The sequence below is a fragment of the Hippopotamus amphibius genome, chromosome 7 (genome assembly GCF_030028045.1).
Source record: "Hippopotamus amphibius kiboko isolate mHipAmp2 chromosome 7, mHipAmp2.hap2, whole genome shotgun sequence".
Taxonomy (NCBI): Eukaryota; Metazoa; Chordata; class Mammalia; order Artiodactyla; family Hippopotamidae; genus Hippopotamus; species Hippopotamus amphibius.
In genome coordinates, this window is record NC_080192.1 from 41,120,699 (window position 1) to 41,140,592 (window position 19,894).

The 19,894-nt window shown below is 43.4% G+C and overlaps 1 protein-coding gene and 1 long non-coding RNA gene across 4 annotated transcripts in view; one reads left to right on the top strand and one right to left on the bottom strand.

Moving 5' to 3' along the window:
• Window positions 1-275: 275 nt before the first annotated feature.
• LOC130857497 (uncharacterized) lies at window positions 276-12,194 on the bottom strand. Of its 2 annotated transcripts, XR_009054834.1 has the most exons (4): window positions 12,098-12,194; window positions 11,165-11,272; window positions 3,742-3,911; window positions 276-716 (listed from the first exon to the last, which is right to left on the bottom strand). It is a non-coding gene; the product is annotated as an uncharacterized LOC130857497 (long non-coding RNA). The 2 variants fall into 2 exon arrangements; XR_009054835.1 differs by lacking the exon at window positions 3,742-3,911.
• A 182-nt stretch (window positions 12,195-12,376) lies between these two features.
• E2F7 (E2F transcription factor 7) overlaps window positions 12,377-19,894 on the top strand; it is a 39,907-nt gene continuing 32,389 nt past the window's right edge. For both annotated transcript variants that reach the window (XR_009054884.1, XM_057743729.1), the window contains exons 1-2: window positions 12,377-12,596; window positions 13,298-13,390. Coding sequence is in view for 1 of the 2 variants with exons in the window: in XM_057743729.1 (XP_057599712.1) it covers window positions 13,298-13,390 (93 nt within the window). In the remaining variant the exon portion in view is untranslated. The remainder of the gene's footprint in view (window positions 12,597-13,297; window positions 13,391-19,894) is intronic.

The window sequence follows — 19,894 nt, forward strand, 5'->3', positions numbered from 1 at the left end:
TTTTGCACTTACAGCGTATTTCCAGTGCTGCTGGCCACTTTTCAAGTACTTAGTAGCCACCGGTGGCACCACATTGGACACTGCGGGTTTAGAATAAGCTGGAGCCATAGATGAGATGGGTCCCTGAATCTCCATACAGAGGAGCCACCCACCGACAGGAACACCCACAGTTTAGTATTATATGAGAGAAAAATAAACTTCTTTCGTGTTAATCTTCCAAAGTTTTGAGGTCCACTTGTTACAGAAACTGATTCCTTGAAGCGGTGTATTTAAAAAAAAACTAAAATACAGAGCAATGGCTTAGCAATCAGGTAAGAGGTGGCATAAAATAGACATCAGAAGCTGGAAAACAGAGACCCATGTAACATGATTAAACTATTACGTGTGCACACTTATAAAACAGAACAAGTACTAGTGATCCTGTAGCGTTAGAGTAAGTACTTTGAAAGATCCAAAATGCCAACAGACACCGTATTAGTCTACCAGGGCTGCCATAACAAAATACCACAGACTGGGTGGCTTACACAGCAGAAATTTATTTTCTCATAGCTCTGGAGGCTGGAAGTCCAAGATCAAGGTGCCAGCAGGGTTGGTTTCTGGTAAGTCCTCTCTCCTCGGCTTTCAGATGGCTGCCTTCTTGCTATGTCTTCACATGGCCTTTTCTCTGTGCATTGGCACTCCTGGTGTCTCCTCCTCTTCTTATAAGGATACCAGTCCTATTGGATTAGCATCCCATCATTATTACACTGTTTACTTTTAATTACCTCCATAAAGGCCCTGTCTCCAAATATAGTCACATTGAGGATTAGGGCTTCAACATATGAATTTGCGGGGATAAAATTCTATCCAAAAAAGATGCTGAGTGCTCTTCTCTGCATTGAACAAAGATTTCAAGAAAGAAATGTGCTCAGGAAAGAACTGTCTGGCTTACAAACAGAAATGGAAGAGAATAAAGAAAATCTAGAAATCAAGGTGAGCTTGGGACCTTGCAGGTATAGAAAGCTGACTGCTTCTAGACACCAAGCAGTAGGAGATAAGACCTGAAGTGTTTTGACCAAAAGCACTCATTAAGTTGCTTTGGTTAAGCAGAGGTATGCAAAGCTGAAAACACAGATCATAGGAACTTATTCTCTTCCCATCAAGCCTATTGCTTCCAGGGGCCTCCAGTGAGCCCTATTAAATTAAGAGAAGTACAGGGGCAAGAAGGGAAAGAAATAGAGCAGGCATAAGAATCATTTCTACGAAAGAACTTGGGATGCAGTTACCGCACATGGAACTGACTGGAAATCAAGGGAATAATATTTCTGAAGAATAGTGGTCTGGGCCTTACAAAGCCTATGACTGTAAAACACCCTCCCAAGGACCTCAATACCCACCAGCAGTAAGCAGGTTGTAAAAGCTGTGCATACTCCAAGGAGGTCATATTCCTTAATGCTCATCTTGGGTATCACCAGAAAGGACAATGGACAAGAAAGAACATCCCAGAGTCCAAAGCGAAGGACCACAGAGAACAGTGAACAAGCAAGTTCTGCCCATTAAGCAGGAGCACAGTTCAACAAAGGAAGACTCTGCACCATGCCCAGGGCAGGGAGTCTTCACAGCACCTGCCTAGTCAGATTCCTCATTGCTATAGACCAATTACCATGAAGGATCTCCCAGTCTGCACTTTCCCAAATACAAGTTTCTGTCACGGTTATCCTGTTCCTAGTCCTTTTTTTTTTTTTTCCTTTTGGCAAGACTTTTTTTTTTTTTTTCTTTAAGAACTTTTATTGAGATACAATTGACATACAATAAACTGCATATATTTGAAGTATACAATTTGATATTTTTTCTTATTAGTAATGTATATATGGCAATCCCAATCTCCCAGTTCATCCCACCCCACCCCACCCCCACCTTTCCCCACTTGGTGTCCATATGTTTGTTCTCTACATCTGTGTCTCTATTTCTGCCTTGCAAACCGGTTCATTTCTATATTCCACATATATGTGTTAATACACGATATTTGTTTTTCTCTTTCTGACTCACTTCACTCTGTATGACACTCTCTAGATCCGTCCTAGTCCATATTTTTTGCATGCTTCTTGGAGGTGGGGGGAGGGGGAGGTGGCAGACAGTTTGTTTCTGAATTCATAGGTCTCTGGACCAAAGAAACACATTACCCAGAGAGCCTGGACTTTGTCATGGATGAGGCACCTGGGTGGTCCTTTGGATTGTTTCCGTTAGGGAGGAGGTCACGCAAATATTTGGTAGCCAGAGGGCATGTGCAGCAGACTAGCTGCCCCAGAAGTCTTTACTCCCTTTTCATAGTGTTAGATTCTTGCTGGGACATGCTACAGAGCCAGTGGCTACGATCACCGCTGGCCTTGAATCCCACGTGGCCCTGTGACTAGTTGTTCTCTCAAGAGAATGTGAGTACAGGTGATGTATGCTGTGTCCACTGTCTGATTTCCCTTCGACTGTCGAGAACCAGAGGCCTTGTGGGCCTGGCCAAAGAGACTCCAGAGCCACAAAGGGAAGGAGCCTGGGTCCCAGAGTTGCCACTTACAGGAACGCCACTTGCCATCCAGGTGCATCATTATCAGCTATGACAGGAGTGAGAGGTAAACTTCTGCTTTGTTAAAGGCACTGTAAATTTAAGGTTTCTTTGCTACAGAAGCAAATAGCAGCCTAATTAATGCTCCTGAAAGAAGTGAAGGAGAGAGATAAGCCGCTCTCTGGACAAAAGAGCATTCCAGGCAGAGGGAAGAGTCAATGCACAGCCCTCAGGCAACAAAGCAAGTGTGTCCAGGGATCAGTAAGGAGCAGAGTGTGGCCAAAGCCAAGCAAACAAGGGGAAAAGCTGAAGGTGATACGATCAGAGCTGTAAAAAGAGGTCAGATCCTTAAGACGTTGTCAGCCATTGCAAGGACTTTGGCTTCTACCTTGAATGAGCTGGGGAGCCACTGAAGTGTCTGGAGAATGAGGAGGACGTGACCTGACATTTCAATTTGGATCACTGTAGCTGGTGCTTAGGGACAAGTGAGAGAGGGACAACAAAGAGAGAGATTTATTAAAACAATCCAGGGAGGAGGTAAAGGTGGCTTGGGATCAGGAGGTGGTGCTAGAAATGGAAAGCAGTTTTTGGATTCTGGGTATGTCTCTAAGGTAGTGCCAAAGGCTCCTTGTGTGAAATTCAGGCATAAATACTATTTATGCTTCTGGCTGGCTCATGCCAGACAACTATATATGCATCGAGAGCAAAAACTGGCTCCCAGCAGCTCATAAAGTACTTGGTGTCCTCTATAGTGAAAAGGGCTCTGCCAACGCATAACAGCATTATTGTTTCATTACAGGTATTAATAATTGATGTGTAAAAAGTAAACAAAACTAACCGAAGGTCTTCTGAATGCTTTCTGAGCTACCCAGCCCATAAAAACTTTTCACTGAGATTTAATGCTATTAAAATATATTCATCCTTAGTGCTGTCATTAATATTAACCATGAAACTGCCATTAATTAGCCTGAGAGACAAGATTGCTTTGGGTTCTTTCAAACAGCCCACTGTGATTGTTCTAAAACAAACAAAAATGGTAGGCTACCACTTTAAATAGGAAAACTATCAAGAGGTCAGTTTTATAGCCATGAAATTCAGTGACACTTGACTCACAGACTGTACGGAGGGTTACCCTCTCTTACCTCTAATTGCATACTTAACGAAAGAATTATTAGATAATGGTGAGAGCAAAATTAATTTCTTACTTCTGTACAAATTTTAATCCACCTCTTGCTTTTCCTTTTAAAATTTCGGTGCTATCGTTAAAACATGTGGTATTCCTCACTGGCAATATTGTCTGCTTTCCTCTCTTTATAACGTATTCTCAGTTACGCCTCAGCTGAGTTTGTAATTTTTCACTCCTTTAGAAGAGTCACTGAAAAAAAAAAAAAGGTAATGCATTTACATAACTGCACTGTTCTTCGACTAGTAACTTCACCTGGTTTAGGCTGACACTAAGGTGGAAGCTTCTTGAAATTTGTAATTGTTTTTAAAAAATCACAAGATTACGAAAGGTTAGGAAAAGAGCAAACACAAATTACCCTGAGGATACTCTAGCATCGTGTCACTGTAATTGAAAACATCAATAAAATATTTAACCATGAGACAAGAAATCGGTAAAATGGAAAAACAAATTCCAGAGTAAATTTCAGCAAGCTTAAGACAACAACAGAAGTGGCCACATGGGAACATAATTAAACAACAAGAAATCCAGTAAACTGGGTGTTGAAAATAGGAAGAAGTCCTCCTTGAGTCAAAAGGAGAGGTAGAATTTAACATCATCTGCTTAAAACATGTTGAAAACTGAAACAAAGAGGAATTAGATACACACACACTGGCAATGAATATTAGACCAGTTTACTAAGTAGGTGTCAGGCCTAAGGGGGAGAAATAAATGCAACAAAATATTAGACACTATTTGCAAAAAGCAAAACACATAAGGAATAAGAAAATATTCTCACTTTAAACTACATTAAAGTATAAGATAAAGAAAACTATGCTCTCTTATGAATAAGGACTTACAACTTTAAAAAATAACATTAAACAAAAGAAATAATGTTTTGGCACTCCTTTGCACAAAACACAATCACTTTTGATGGCACTTTCATAACAGACAACATGTGGAGAGGAGAGAAAGAGAACTTAATTAAAGGAATTATGGCATCATGAAAATGAAGACCAAAAGAATATGTCCTAATTTCTAAGCCCTTACAGGTCCCTGTGCTGGATGGTATCATTCTCTATAATGGGTGCAGCCATATATAGAACAAAAGGGTCTCTGTTCTACCATCATGGAAATGGCAGTTTATTTGACAGGCATGCTGTATCTAGAGATTTTATCTATTGCAGATTTTATTCATATCTTTTAAATCTTTGACAAGAATAATAATGCAGGGATCCAAACTATTCTGTTAAGTTTGTCTGCAACCTTCCATTTTCTTACACTCCATTCTGAATCTTTCTCCTTTTAGCAGAAGACTCTTTCTTTTCCTACCCCGCTAGGAAGTCACTTCCCTTCAAACTTTCCTCCTGGAGGAAGGAACAACTCCTGCCCCCAGTCTTACCTGATTCCACTTACTTCTGCCCCACTCAACCATGCCTGCCCTGAGCTCTCTCTCCTTATAGTCCTACCGTCTACAGACACACTGATAAATTTATCTGGGTGTAATAAGACCATTAATACACACCCAACAATGGGCCCTCTTAGTTTGCAACTAGAGGAGGAGAGAGGAGCATTTGGGGAAATAATTCAACCAAAGAGACCAAAATTTGGTCCAATTACAATGTCTCAGCCATTGGGGATGGGAGGAATTATGAGCATAACATAGTGCCTACTACCCAGATGTGGTCCCCAGCCTGAATGCTTAGGAATAAGGACTAAGGACAAGAAGTGAAAAATAACTACCAAGAGAGATTGTTCTCTGACTCCCTATTTCAGCACAGAAAGGAACTGACCTGATATGACTTTGCTGGGGGGTGAGAGAAGCGTGCAAGATGGGAGCCAAGGCCATCTCCCATATGCTGTGACAGCAGCACCAGCAAAGATCCAGCTCTGGCTTCACAAGCAGTTGGCACCCTTGACAGGGGACACAATGGCATCACAGAGCATCCCTGACTTTGAGTGCCAACAGCTTCAGCGGCAGGAGTAGCCCAGGCTATGTGGAGATGTCTAATGCTATGCATCCCCAGTAGCGGTAGAAAGAAATCAGCATATGGTAGTACAGGCCTTGGGTATCAGGGAGGTTGAAAGGACTTGTTTGAGAATATGTGTGACTGGGGACACCCAGAATTCACTGCGGAGGCAGAAATGAGTCTCTGAACAAGGCTAGAAGGTCCAGTGTTTTATAGAAGGTATTACAGAGGAACAATGTTTTGTACTTTAAGGTTAACCTGATTTTTAACCCCAGGTGTGGTCTGAGGATAAATGTCTTAACATGCTAGATGGGCAATGCTGGTTAAGTGATTACTCTTTCCAGGAACAGTCTGCATTTTAAGAGGGACTTCTTATAGACAATACCTTAACCTTTGGACATCAACACTTCCCCCAACTGTTTAGTGACGTCGTGGGCTAATGTATCTCTATTCGGGCTCAATACTCTACTTGCCCAGTTCTTCCAAGGCTGAAGGCCTCTGCATATAATGAGGTGGCTTTAGGTTAGGAAAAGGTAATATCTGAAGTAAAGTTGAGTTTCCAGGCCCTGAGCCCTGAGCCCCAAACTCTTCTTTCCACTTCACAATGAAAACATTTTCCTTTGGTCCTACAAAGTAGTGTAATGAATAAATGCTACTAAAATAATGCTGTTAGGGAGGTATAAAAAGTTACATTCAGCAATTATAAGCTTATAAAAATGAAGATGACAAATGTAAGTCTTTGGCCTGATATTTTTCAACATTCTCATTATTAATGTATGTATGTATATAACGTAATATGATGAGTACAGTCAGTCTTGTAAAGAGTACTCCCTGTTAACCCAATCCACAAATGGGCGGAAGACCTAAATAGACATTTCTCCAAAGAAGACATACAGATGGCCAACAAACACATGAAAAGATGCTCAACATCACTCATCATCAGAGAAATGCAAGTCAAAGCCACAATGAGGTATCACCTCACACCAATCAGAATGGCCATCATCACAAAGTCTGGAAACAACAAATGTTGGAGAGGGTGTGGAGAAAAGGGAACTCTCCTGCACTGTTGGTGGGACTGTAAGTTGGTACAGCCACTATGGAAAACAATTTGGAGGTTCCTTCAAAAACTACAAATAGAACTTCCATATGATCCAGTCATCCCACTACTGGGCATATACCCAAAGAAAACCATAATCCCAAAAGAAACTTGTACCATAATGTTTATTGCAGCACTATTTACAATAGCCAGGACATGGAAGCAACCTAAATGCCCATCAACAAATGAATGGATAAAGAAGATGTGGCATATATACACAATGGAATATTACTCAGCTATAAAAAGGGATGAGATGGAGCTATATGTAATGAGGTGGATAGAACTACAATCTGTCATACAGAGTGAAGTAAGTCAGAAAGAGAAGGACAAATATTGTATGCTAACTCACATATACAGAATCTAAAAATGGTACTGATGAACTCAGTGACAAGAACAAGGAAGCAGATACAGAGAATGGACTGGAGAACTCGAGGTATGGGAGGGGGCGGGGGGTGAAGGGGAAACTTAGACGAAGCAAGAGAGTAGCACAGACATATATATACTACCAACTGTAAAACAGATAGTCAGTGGGAAGTTGTTGTATAACAAAGGGAGTCCAACTCGAGGATGGAAGATGCCTTATAGGACTGGGGCGGGGAGGGTGGGGGGGGGACTCGAGGTGGGGGGAGTCAAGGAAGGGAGGGAATACGGGGATATGTGTATAAAAACAGATGATTGAACTTGGTGTACCCCCCCAAAAAAATAATAAATAAATAAATAAAATTAAAATACACCAAAAAAAAAAGTTACATTCAGCCATTATAAGCTTATAAAAATGAAGATGACAAATGTAAGTCTTTGGCCTGATATTTTTCAACATTCTCATTATTAATGTATGTATGTATATAACGTAATATGATGAGTACAGATGGGTCCAATTTCACAAAACATGGAAATTAAAAAGTGACTTCAGAAACATTCTTACATATCCACACTAAGTGATTAGGCATCAGTAGCAAATAGTTTTAAGAGGCTATCCTAAGTGTCCCATAAATACTTAGAACGACAAAAATGTAAGGTTCTTCAAGGGTCCTTCAAATCAGACTGACCATTTTAAAGAAAAAACTGAGGCCTAGGTAGGTAATACCTTTTGTTCCATGGCCAAGCTTGATCTAGAACCTATGTCTCGCCACTACTCAAAGTGAATTCCTTCCTTTCTAGATAAGGCTCTGGAGAGTAACAGGATGCCTGTCCCTGATTTTATCCAGAATCTTTGTTCCAGAGCAGTGGTCAATCCCCATTTTTACCCCCCCAAACATTGTGGTTCCTCCAAACAACCACACCCAAACCTGCAGCATAAATGTAGCATCACGTAAAGGGGTGTCCCACAATACACTCTCCATTATCACATTATTCCCAGAAACACCCAACCCAGCTCAAAATCCATCCTATCTGCTGTGGTCTGAAATGTTTGTTACAGTACAACGCGGTCCCTGCATCCTTGCCTACAGCATACACAAACAAGTACACACATGCACACAAAATAAGCTATTTTTTCATTAAGTGAGGATGCAAATCACACAATTAAGGAAACTGACCTTGCTCAATAGTACCAAGGGTGACAAGGAGTCTGTAAAGATAAAGAACGAATTCCCTCTGTTTCCTATGGGACATGTAATCACAGCCTAGGCACCTATCTTTGAACAGCTGGACATCTGGATGTCATTTGATATGGGAGCCACAATTGCCTTTTGGTGTTAATATGATTTTTTTTTTAATTGTTGCTAAGCCCATGAGCAGGAATCAATCATGAACTCACTCTCCTTCTGACATTGCTTACAGTCAGCCAAGAACAAATTTTCTGCCTTCTTTGAACCTGCACGCAGTTAGAGAAGCAAATGCATCACATTCCCAGACCCAGGAATACAAGGGCCATCTTAAATGGCAGCCCTCAGTTTAACAAGACCATTAAACTGATCCACTCAGAGACCTCAGAATTGCCAGGATGTGAAGTCAAGGTCCCTCTGTCATCCATGTGGTGAAAAATCAGTTTCTAATTCCCTTCTGTGACTGAACTTTTGCGAACAGATGTTATACCAAGATGACTGTGCTTGCAGTAGTGGAAAGAAAGAAAAATATCAGAGGAATCTGATACATTAACTAGATGACTCCGACTAAATAACATGGATTGTATTTCACTACAGTTAAATGTCGGTCCACATCTGTGTACCTTCTCCTGATCACAGTCCTTGCTGCTCATTCTTCTGTTAACCTCCACCCACCCATCAGATTTCTCATTTACAACCTCAACTCCTTCTGAAAACCAGTGATGACATAGCAACAAACCAGGAAGACCCAGCCCTTTGAAACCTCTACACCTATTCCAGAGACCAATACACCTGCCCAACTCTTCCTGTCCTCACTGATGGGACCTGAGGATCCATTTCTGAAACCACTGAGTCAGAAGTATCCAAAGAATTGATGAATAACCATACTATTAGCATGTGCAAAGGATCAAGACACTAGGAACTGAAACAATACCTAATACTCAAGTCCAATCCAGACCACGTAAACTAGAAATCCGAGTATGCAGTTCAGGTATAGGTATTTAAAAAAAAAATCTCTCCAGGTGATTTTTAAAACACGAACAGGGTTGAGAACCATGGGCTTAATACAATACAGAAACCTGGGGACTGTGGCCATGTAGGTAATGCTATACTGTTCCGAAGTCAATGACATTTCAGGCAGAGGTTACTGAGGCAGAACTGTAAAATACTTCAAATAGCATGGAACGTACTGTGGCAATTTTAAAATATGGCCCCAAATTCTTTGACACTTCTCCCATTGCGAAGCAGGGTATATGTCCTCCCCTCTTAAATAGGAAGGGCTCTTTGACTGCTTTGTTTTAAAAAGTATAGCAGAATTGATGCTTAGTTCTGAGGCTGTATCGCAGAAGGGCACAAAGTACAATTTCCACTCTGTGGGCTGGGAGACTCATTTTGGAGCCCTGAGCCACCATGTAAGTACAACCAACTTGAACCACGATGCTGTGAGGAAGATCAAGCCACATGGAGAAGCCACATCTTCTTGATGTCCTAGCTGAGTTCCCAGCCACTGTCAGCATCAACTGAATAACTGAGAGACTGACAGATTATTTACAAATTCTGGGACTTGAAAACATCAATATAAAAAAGTGTGTTGGAGTACTGTCTCAGAATTTGCCCATCAAATGTTCATTTTCTAGTTTTCCTCCAAATCTAAGATCACTCTTGCTTTAAGCAATCAATGAAATTACAAGTGTTGGAAGCTGCATATTGAGTTTTGCATGTTTCGAATAGACAGAGGCTACATTTTAATTGAAATAGATGGATAAAATACTCTGAAAATGCTAGGAAAGGGTCTGTAACATAAAGCTGCTTAACTTCAAAGAAACAACCAATATTATTTTGAAATATCAGAGCAATGAATGGACTTTAATCATTGGGATGGTGATCCAGAAGGCTGAATGGGGGTCCCCAAAATAGAAATATCCATGTCCTAACCCCTGGAACCTATGAATGTTACCTTATTTAGAAAGGTTTTTGCAGACGTAATTAAGGCTCTCGAGATGAGATCATTCTAGATTATATAGATGGGACCTAAATCCAACATATCCTTATAAGAGGCACACAGGAGAGATTTAAGACCGATGAGGAGGAGGCAATATGACCACCAAGGCAGAGATCTGAGTGAGACAGCCATACATTCGTCAGGGCTGCTCACAGCCACTAGAAGCTGGAAGAGGCGAAGAAAAAATTCTCCTCCAGAGCACCAGAAGGAATGTGGCCCTGCCAACATCTTGATTTCAGACTTCTGGCCTCCAGAATTGTGAGAGAATAAATCTCTGGTTTACCAATCAGTTTGTGGTAATTAGTTACAATAGCCACAGGAAATTAATACAGCTGGGAAGAAAACTTCTTCATCTAATTTTCTGCTTCCACATAAGTGCAAAATTTAATAAATTGCAATTTTATCCTTTATATGTCTCCTTATGCTTCTACCTACAGGACAGGTTTCAGTTTAAAATATTTTTATTACAAAAGTGTCAAATTTTTATTACTATTGTTTTTCTTTATGTTTAATGTTTCCCATGCTTTCCTTTTTTTTTTTTTTTGGTCTTTTTAATGTATGACCTAGCAGTGATTTTTAGGCTGTATTTATTATCAGCAATCTAAATACAGCAGAAACTGAAGCACCTGATTGAGCATTCTGAATTGTGCAGAAACTTTGTTTAAATATATATGTTTGATACATATACTTGGGAAGTGAGGGGTGGAAAGTGAAGCACTTGCTACAGAAAGGATAATAAGGAGAATGACACCCTTGCTAGAAAGTATACTGTTTGCAGGGAAATGTCTGTAGACGTGCTTTAAAGAAGGCTGGTAAATTCCTATAGTGGGACATCCTACAGAATAACTTACCAGTACTTCTCAACATTGTCGAGGCCATCAAAAATGAGGAAAAGTATGAGAAATGTCACAGCCAAGAGGAGCCTACGGAGACATGAAGACTAAATGTAATGCTGTATCCTGGAACAGAAAAAAGGACATGGGATAAAAATTATGGAAGTCTGAATAATGGCTTTAAGAATAATATAGCAATATTGGTTCATTAACTTTGACAAACGTTCCTATATAAATGTTAAGATGTTAATGCATTGGGGAAACTGGTTGCCAGATGCACGGGAACTCCCTGTACTATCTTTTAAATTTTTCTGTAAATCTAACGTTGTTCTTAACAATCATGTCTATGAGAACACACACACACACACACACACACACACACACACAACACGGCTGTCTCTATCCACATTCCTATTTTAAGTAAGAAACTTAAGGTTGAGGGAAGTGAAACACTGCATACAAATCAACACGTTGAGGAAATTTTCTCGACTGTTTCCCAGCATGCTGGTCCACACTGCAGAGAGTTATTTCATAAGGCTAACGATTGGCGATGTTCTGAAGAGGGAACAACACCGACAAACTTTTCTGGACTTGCACAGAAAAAAGAAAAAACAGCCGGTCCTGCTGGCAGTCGAGTTCCCAGGGCTAAGTGGCGTGCCATCTGCTCGCCGCGTAGCGTGGTAACCATGGTTCACGTGCCACCCCAGCGTTCGCCTTGGGAAGTTTGCCCCAACAAGCCTGGACAACTTCGCTTCCGCGCAGGTTGCTGGGGGGAGGGGGTGGCGGCGGCAGCACGCAGGGTGTGCATATCGTTTTTCCAAACTCCATCTGCCGTCCCCTCCCCGGGCTGTGCCCGCGGTCTGCCCGCGCGGCAAGCCGAGGGACAGGCGGGCCTTTTACGCATAACAAAAGAGCCCTCCTCCTCCTCCCGCCACCTCGCGCCGCCCCCACCTTGGCTTCCCGCGGCCGCCCGGGCCCGCGTCCCCGGCAGGAATTGGCTCCCAGGCCCGACGTTTCCAGGTACCCGGAAGGGGGAGGGGGCGAGGCGGCAACAATTGGGCGCGTGAGGGCGAAACGCGCGCCCAGGAGCGCCAAGACTGCGAGGGGCGGCGAGCCCGGGCCGTGCCGCCGCGCGATTGGCCGGGGCCGTCCCGCCGGCCGCAGCTGATTGGTGGATTCTCAAATTCGGTCTCTAGGCGCCAGAGGAGGTGTTTTAGCGGGGACCGCGATCCGAGGCTGGAGTCGCGCTCGGCGGGTCGGAGCGCTGGCGCTGCTCGGACGCTGCGGGGTCCCCGCCAGCGCAGGGCACTCGGAGCGGGGAACTGCGCGCCTCGCTTTCCCCGCCCGATGTCGCCGCCCGGCTGCTGATCGACTCGCCCGGCTGATCCCGCGCTGCTCTGGGGTCGCGGAGGTCCCCGTGGAGGCAGGAAGGCTCCTTCGCCAAGGGGGAGTAAGTAGCGTGCGGCCCCGGCGCTGGCGGGCAGGCGGGAGCTGGGGGGAAAGGGGACCCTCCCGCCCCGGCTGCCAGCCTGCCACCCCTCCCCTCCCCTCCCCGGCTGGCGGGGAATCGAGGCATTGCTGCCGCCGGACCAAGCGTGCACGGGGGTGTCCGGGCGCCAGCTCTCCCTCCGGCAGGGCAGTAGAGGGGACTTGCCCGTGCTCACGATCTGGGGGTTTCATTGGAAGAGTTTATCTTTGGGGTCTGCTCGGAGGCCTGGGAAGGGGCTGCGCTAAGCACCGGGTGGGTTTGGTCTAGCGATCAGGTTTCCTTCCCCCCGATTCAAAACCCCCTCAAAGCCGAATTCCTCCCAGTTCTTTGCGCCAAAATTAACTGACCTAGGAGACCCTGTACTTTCTGACAGATTTGCCCTACACTCTCCTGACTTGAAACTTAATTTTGTCCTGTTGCTTTTCATTAAAAATTTTTGTTGGGGGATTTTTCCCCCCAATTTCAGTAATTACTAAACACACTTTAAGTGTTTGCGTTCGTTCATGTCCTTTTCAGAGAGTTGGGGTGGCCACAATCCTGGAAATTCCCAGGATGAGTTTAAGGGGCGGAAGTTCATGTTCATGAGCAAGTAATAGATATTTCTGTTGAAGGAGGGAATATCCAACTGTAAAGTCATTTTCTAAGGTAACTGTGCATTACAGATGGAGGTGAATTGTTTAACACTAAAAGACCTGATCAACCCCAGGCAGCCCAGACTAGATTTCACAGTTGAAGATGGGGAAAATGCACAAAAGGTAAGTGAATTTAAATACCTTAAGCTCTATCATATTTAGGATGGTGATGTCTAATTCAGTTAAGGATTCCAACCTGCCACTTGTATTTGCCTTATAAACATAATAATTAATCTTGATGAACATTTTAGAACTATGCTTTTTTTTTTTTTAATGGAGGAGGCACCAACCGTTATTGCTGAGTTTCTCAGTCATTGTGCAGTGGAAAGAGCCTAGGTTAGATGTAATGTTGAAACCAGTTTATATAAATCAAAGATATGCTAGACACTGCAGTCAAAAGTTTGTAATACTTATCAAGAGTAGAATTAGCTAATGCTGGGCAGGAATGTTACGCCTCAGTTCCCAGGAAAATAGACTTTTTTACTCTAACTGCTAGATCATTAAAGTGCAGTGAGATGTTCTTCATACTGACAAACCAGCTCCTAGAGGTGGTCATGCTCTTGGGAGAGTGGAACCACTCTCTGAATATTTTACACTGGTTTTGCAGTGAGCCTTCCCTTGTGATTTTTGCATGCCTTGTGATTTGTAAGACTGGTAGTGTCTTCGAGAAACATTACGAAGTGAACCAGCCATAACAAGGTCCAGACCAGACCCACGTCAGCACAGTGCCTTCACCAGCTGGTACCCTACTGAAAAGGTGTAATAGCTTGTTAGTAGCGAACAGCTAAGCATTTTTAGGCAGAGGCAAGTAGATGTGACAAACCTGGGTTTAGAAGCTTTAAATATCAATCTGAGCATAGCAGCTTCCTTAGGCATTGAACTTTTCCTGGTTCCTGGGTTTAATTTTAGGCTTAGCACCCACAATGAAATTGCCTGGTTGCAAAGCACCTGTTATATGGGCCTTTGAAGAATACTTGACAACCATTAATTTTGGGTAGGTGTGAAACTGTATGCTTTTTCATGTAGGGTTTTTTTTTTTTCCCTTAGCATTCAATTTATTTTTGTTAGGAAAAGAAGTATACCAAAACATTATTCTTTTAAAGAGGACTTTTAAAGAATTCCCTGTGCCATATGAGAGTGGCAATGCCCAGACTCTACATATTCAGAGTTTTGGTTTTGGGAGTTTCAGAGCAAAACTTTTTTTCCTTCATTATTTGGATGGAACAGCCTTGAAAGACTATGTATACTTTTATATAAAGCCAAAGTCGGTGTCCACCTCTTTCCTTACAGGTCAATGACTTTTTATCAAGTGCCTTCAACAACAGTACTTCTACTCTTGTTAGCTCAGTAAGTGCTATGCCTAGCTAAGCGTTCGTATTTTAGTGGGTGTAGATGCCACTAGAGGTTTGGGAAAGTGGTTAAAATATTTGAAATAGAATACACAAGCTGGTTTTATTTCACCTGTCAGAGAGACAGCAAAGGAAGAGAATACAGTGCTCCTGCGAGATGCTAGGAGGGGCTTTCGTCTCTCCCCACATTGCTATGAAGTAAAGGAAGGAGGATTTCCAGGGATGCTGAGAACATGGGATTTGGAGTCAGAGAGCTGGGTTTGATTTCTTGCTTTACCATTTGTTAGCTACGTAACCTTGAATAAATATATTTACGAGGGTGAGTCAAAAATTACCCACACTCTGGCTGTAGAATTAACTTTTAGAAAAGACAAATACATCATTTTTCGACATACTCTCCTTGCTTTACGATGTGCTTTGTCCATCTGTCAACAAGCTTTCATTTCCCTCATTAAAAAGTGTTTTAGGCCGAGCTGCGAGCCACGAATGCACCGCTGTCTTCACTTCTTCATCAGAAGTGAATCTGGCTCCTTCTTGATGATTAACACTTGTGCGACCTTCCTTGAACTTCTCTGTCCATTCATACACACTTCTTCAAGATCACTTTCTCCGTACTGCGCACAAAGTCTTCGATAAATAACGGCACCAGGTACACCCTCAGACAACAAAAAATGAATCACTGCACGCTCCTCTTCTTTCATGCAAATCACAAGTGGGGCATCCATTTTTGCTCACACCACAGTTATAAATGAACTGATGTAATACGTTCACATGTGCACAACAGTGACTGGGGAGACAGTAGCCTTGAACGGAAAGTGCTGATAAGACAGTGCGGCCAACAGAAGTTTAATATAACTGGATATTGGATAATTTTTGACTCACCCTCATATTCAGTCTTTCAACAAATATTTATGTGTCAGGTGCTGGGGGTACAGTAGTTTTAATAAGTCTCCTAGCTTCCCTAGGCCTATTTTTTCCTTCCATAAATTTGAATTAATAAGTAGTCTCTCCTCTTTGGGTAAAACACCCAGCAACCCATACTGTTCACACCTTACTCAGTTGAACTGACAGCCCAAAGATGAATATGATGCAGGCCTGCCCTCGGTTACCTGAGAGACTTTCAGGGGCTCACATGTAAACCTCACCACCTAGACTATAGTTTGGTAAGTGCTATAGGAGTAGGAACCAAGTGCCCCAGCAGAACAGAAGATTAAGAAAGATATTCATGGGGAGTCTAGAGAAAGTTGGAAAGCTTCACAGAGGAGGTAATATCTGGGCTAAGGACTTGCCTATAAGGAAACAAGAGGGAGCAAGACAGACATTGTGGGCAGCAGAATCTACATGAGTACATGAGGAATGGACGTTCAAGAAAGTTTCAGAGTTTCCAAAGTGGTCAGAAGTTAGTGGTACTTCTTGAAATCCTCTGGTGGGTGCCTGAAACAGTGTCCTATGGGTCAGTTGGCATTTAGAGGGCTTATCTTTCTTGACTGTCAGATCTTCATTGGTCAGGATCTATGCATCTTCTTACTGCTTTTGGAGAAAGTTTTCTTTAAAACAGAAAGGATTTTTCGATGCCATTACCCAATTTTACTGTGCCCAAGCTGTGAGATTATAAGCAAGACTCTCCTCTTCAGTTGTCTACAGTGTAGTTAGGAATGACAGAAGTAGAGAAAGGATGGTTTGGGATGAAGAGGTGGACAATAAGGATTGAGCTGTTGGGAGGGCTTTGTGAAGGAGATAACACTTGAGCTAGGGCCTGAAGGGATGAGTGCTAAGACTTAGGCAAGTATAGAGAAAGGAAACTAGTAAAGAAGTGGAAAGGAGCATGGTAAATTTGGGGACCACGCCTAGACTTAGTGGGCATGGGTTTTCTCTGAAGGTCATTCATCTTTTGGGAGTGGTTAAAAAAGAAGATGTGTCCAACTTGAAGCATATATTCGTACCTGTGTGATTATAGGTAAATAAATATGTGCAAGAGGCAGTTGGTTGCCTGATGTGGGAATTCACGGAAGGTCCTAGCCAGATACAAACTTAGGAATTATGAAATACAGGTTGGTTTTAAACCTTTGTACATGAGTGGGTGAACTGCCCCGTAGAGAGGAAACAGGGAGGTGTGGAGGGCTGAGGTTTCTAAGAGTGGAAAAAGAGAAGCCAGTGAAGGAGGCTGAGAAGGAACAGTCAGAAATAGGAAGAGAACCAAGAGAGAAAAGCTCAGAAGGACTGAGAGTTTTATAAAGCAAGTAGTCAACAATCTTAACTGTTACAGTGAGGCCAAGCGTGATATTTTGCCATTGACTTGTCAACTGAGAGGTGACCTCAGTGAGATCAGTGGATCAGAGCAGACTGGTGGTTTGAGGAACCCCTGGGAGACAGGCATGGGAAAGCTCTCAGTGTGGATTACTCATTCTGGAAAGTGTGCTCTGAAGGGAAGGCGAGTTGTCAGTTAATAGCTAGAAGGAGATGCCTCCTGACGTGCCTGTCATATTTCAGTGAGTCTTAAACAGTAGGTCGGGTTTCAGTGGGCAAAGCTTAGCCCATGGCGTTGGAGACAACGTGATGGTGTGAGCAACAACTCAGATGTGATAAAAAGTGGGGCAGTTTTGAGGAAAATCAAGTAGACTATTTTGGCAAAGTGTGGGACATGCATGAGGTGGGACTAGAAAAGAGACAGGCAGAATGTCACCAAGGGCCTTGAGCAGGCTGATGACTATGTACTATTTGAGGTAACATGATCAAAGCTATATCTGAGACAGAAGCAAGACTAGAATAGACATGCAGATGTAGAGAACAGACGTGTGGACACGGCAGGGAAAGGAGAGGGTGGGATGAATTGGGAAATTAGGTTTGACATAAATACACTACCATGTTTAAAATAGGTAGCCAGTGGGAACCTGCTGTATAGCACAGGGAGCTCAGCTAGGTGCTCTCTGGTGACCTAGATGGGTGGGATGGGGGGAGGGAGGGAGGTCCAACAGGGAGGGGAAATATGTACACATATAGCTGATTCACTTTGTTGTACAGCAGAAACTAACACAACGTTGTAAAGCAATTATACTCCAATTAAAAAAGAAAAAAAAGACTAGAACCAAGATCTTCTAATTACCAGGTCCTTTCTGTGACAGCTTACAGCATTGTCATAATGCTGGTATAATAAATAATAATAATGATCATTCGCATAGCGCTTCACAGATTACAAACTGCTTTCACCCTCATTATCTGATCTGATCCGCATAGCAACTGCATGGCAGGTAAGCCAAGGTACATCACCCCCATTTGCATACGAGAACTGGAGAACCCGTTTCCTGGGTACTCTCTACAGTCCCTCTCTAATTGAAGAGGTGGTTTCCAGGGTGTTGCAGCTTGATTTCCTGGCAGGCAGATCTGACGTGGAGATTAGTGTGCAGGCGGTTTATTATGGACTGCCTTGGAGATCAGTGCCCGTTTAAGGGAAGGGAAGGCAGCAGAATTAGACAGAGGGAGAAGCAAAGCTGCAGAGCAGTCTCAGTGGGAAGTTGGGTTTACCCTGTGGGGAGTTCCAGGATGAACCCTTGGTGTAGTCCTGAGTCGAGGCAAGGGGCCCAGCCGTTTACATGTCCGTGCTGCCTCTCCCAGCCACTGAGAACAGTACCGGCCTTGTGGGAAGCGGTGTGATCCTGGATGAGTCGGCCCTTTTCAGCCAAAGCACGAAGAGGCTTACTGTTGGCATCACTCCAGCAGCTGGGGAAATAGTGATTCATTCCTGAAGAGAGCCGGGTGCATCCCAGTGTCCACCACCCCGCAGGACAGCCTTGCTGGAAAGCCTTGGAGATAGATTCTTCGGTCTGAACCCTTCATTATATAAATCTGGAAACTTGAGCCCAGACAAAGTGAATAATTTGTCCATTATCAGAAAGAAACTGAGCAGAATCAAAAACCAGGTTTCTGAATTCTCAGTCCAGTCCCCTTTGCTCTGCCTTCTACAGTGTCAGGATTGCAGGATAGATGGATGGATGGAGCAGGGTGTGATTAGACTGCAGCTGACTTTCTGCACACCTGAGACCTCAGGAAACCATTTGCGTGGCTTTTTGTTGCTGTTGACGTAGAAATGCGATAACAATTGTAAGGCATCACATGACCTAACCCCCTCCTACTTTAAATAGTGCTTAAACTGTAGTGAAAACACGTCAAAGTGCTGGAGGAAATAATTCATCTGAATTGCTCCTTGGTGGGGAAAAAGTAGGAGCTCAGTGTTCCTGGGAGGACAGGTACCATCCATGGTGGCAGTGGAAGAGGAGGAGGAATCCCTGTACCTCCGCAAGCTTGGCCCACACCCTCTACCATGGGGATACCTTTTGGAATAACTAGATAATCAAGGCCTAGTGTTCCTTGAGCACCTGTGAGGGGCAAGGCATTGTGCCAAAAATTGTCAGGAATGAGACGTGTGGAACCAGCTCCGCGACCCCCAGAAGTGCAGTCTCCTTCATGAGACAAGACACACGCCCAGGAAGTTAAATAACAGTACGATGTGCTATGTTATTTTTGCTCCGAGTGCCAGGATGGGTGGTAATAAAGAACCGGAAAGGGAGGGGAGAGAGAGTAGCCAAGTTTTATTGAGGGCTCACTAGATGCCAGGAACTCTTCTTATAACTCTGGAGGTCAGTATTTTTCTGAACTTGATTTTCAGTGGAGAGAATTAAACGACAGGGAGGAGAAGGAAACGGCCCCCGCACACCCTGCTGATACGTGGCAGAGGCAGGTGAGCTGGCCCCGCCAGCCTGCGTCGCACAACTGCTCCGCATGCTGCCTCTCCATGCATGCTAGTGGGGATCGGTGGCCTGCGGGGTACCTTCTGTTAGAGCTGCGAAAAAGATAACTTCTTCCTAATTCACACCCTGCACATGCTTACTTCTAGATGCAGAATTTTGGAAACTTCTGCTTTCAGCTCCTTCTTGCCTTAACATTGACTTTTTTTTTTTTAAGCTCTTTATTGGAATATAATTGCTTTTACACTCTTGTACCAGTTTTTGAGGTACACCAAAGTGAATCAGCTGTATTTATACATAGATCCCCATATCCCCTCCCTCCCGCGACTCCCTCCCACCCTCCCTGTCTTGACCCTCTAAGGCATCACCCATAACAATGACTTTTATACTGAATGAGGTTGTATGTCACCTTGGGCAAAGCACCCTGTGTGTGCCTCAGTGTCTTCATCTGTAGGCTAGAAAAATAATAATATCTAGGTTACAGGATTGGATGAGGAGTGATTCAGTATAAAGTGCATAAAATAGGTATTGTGTGT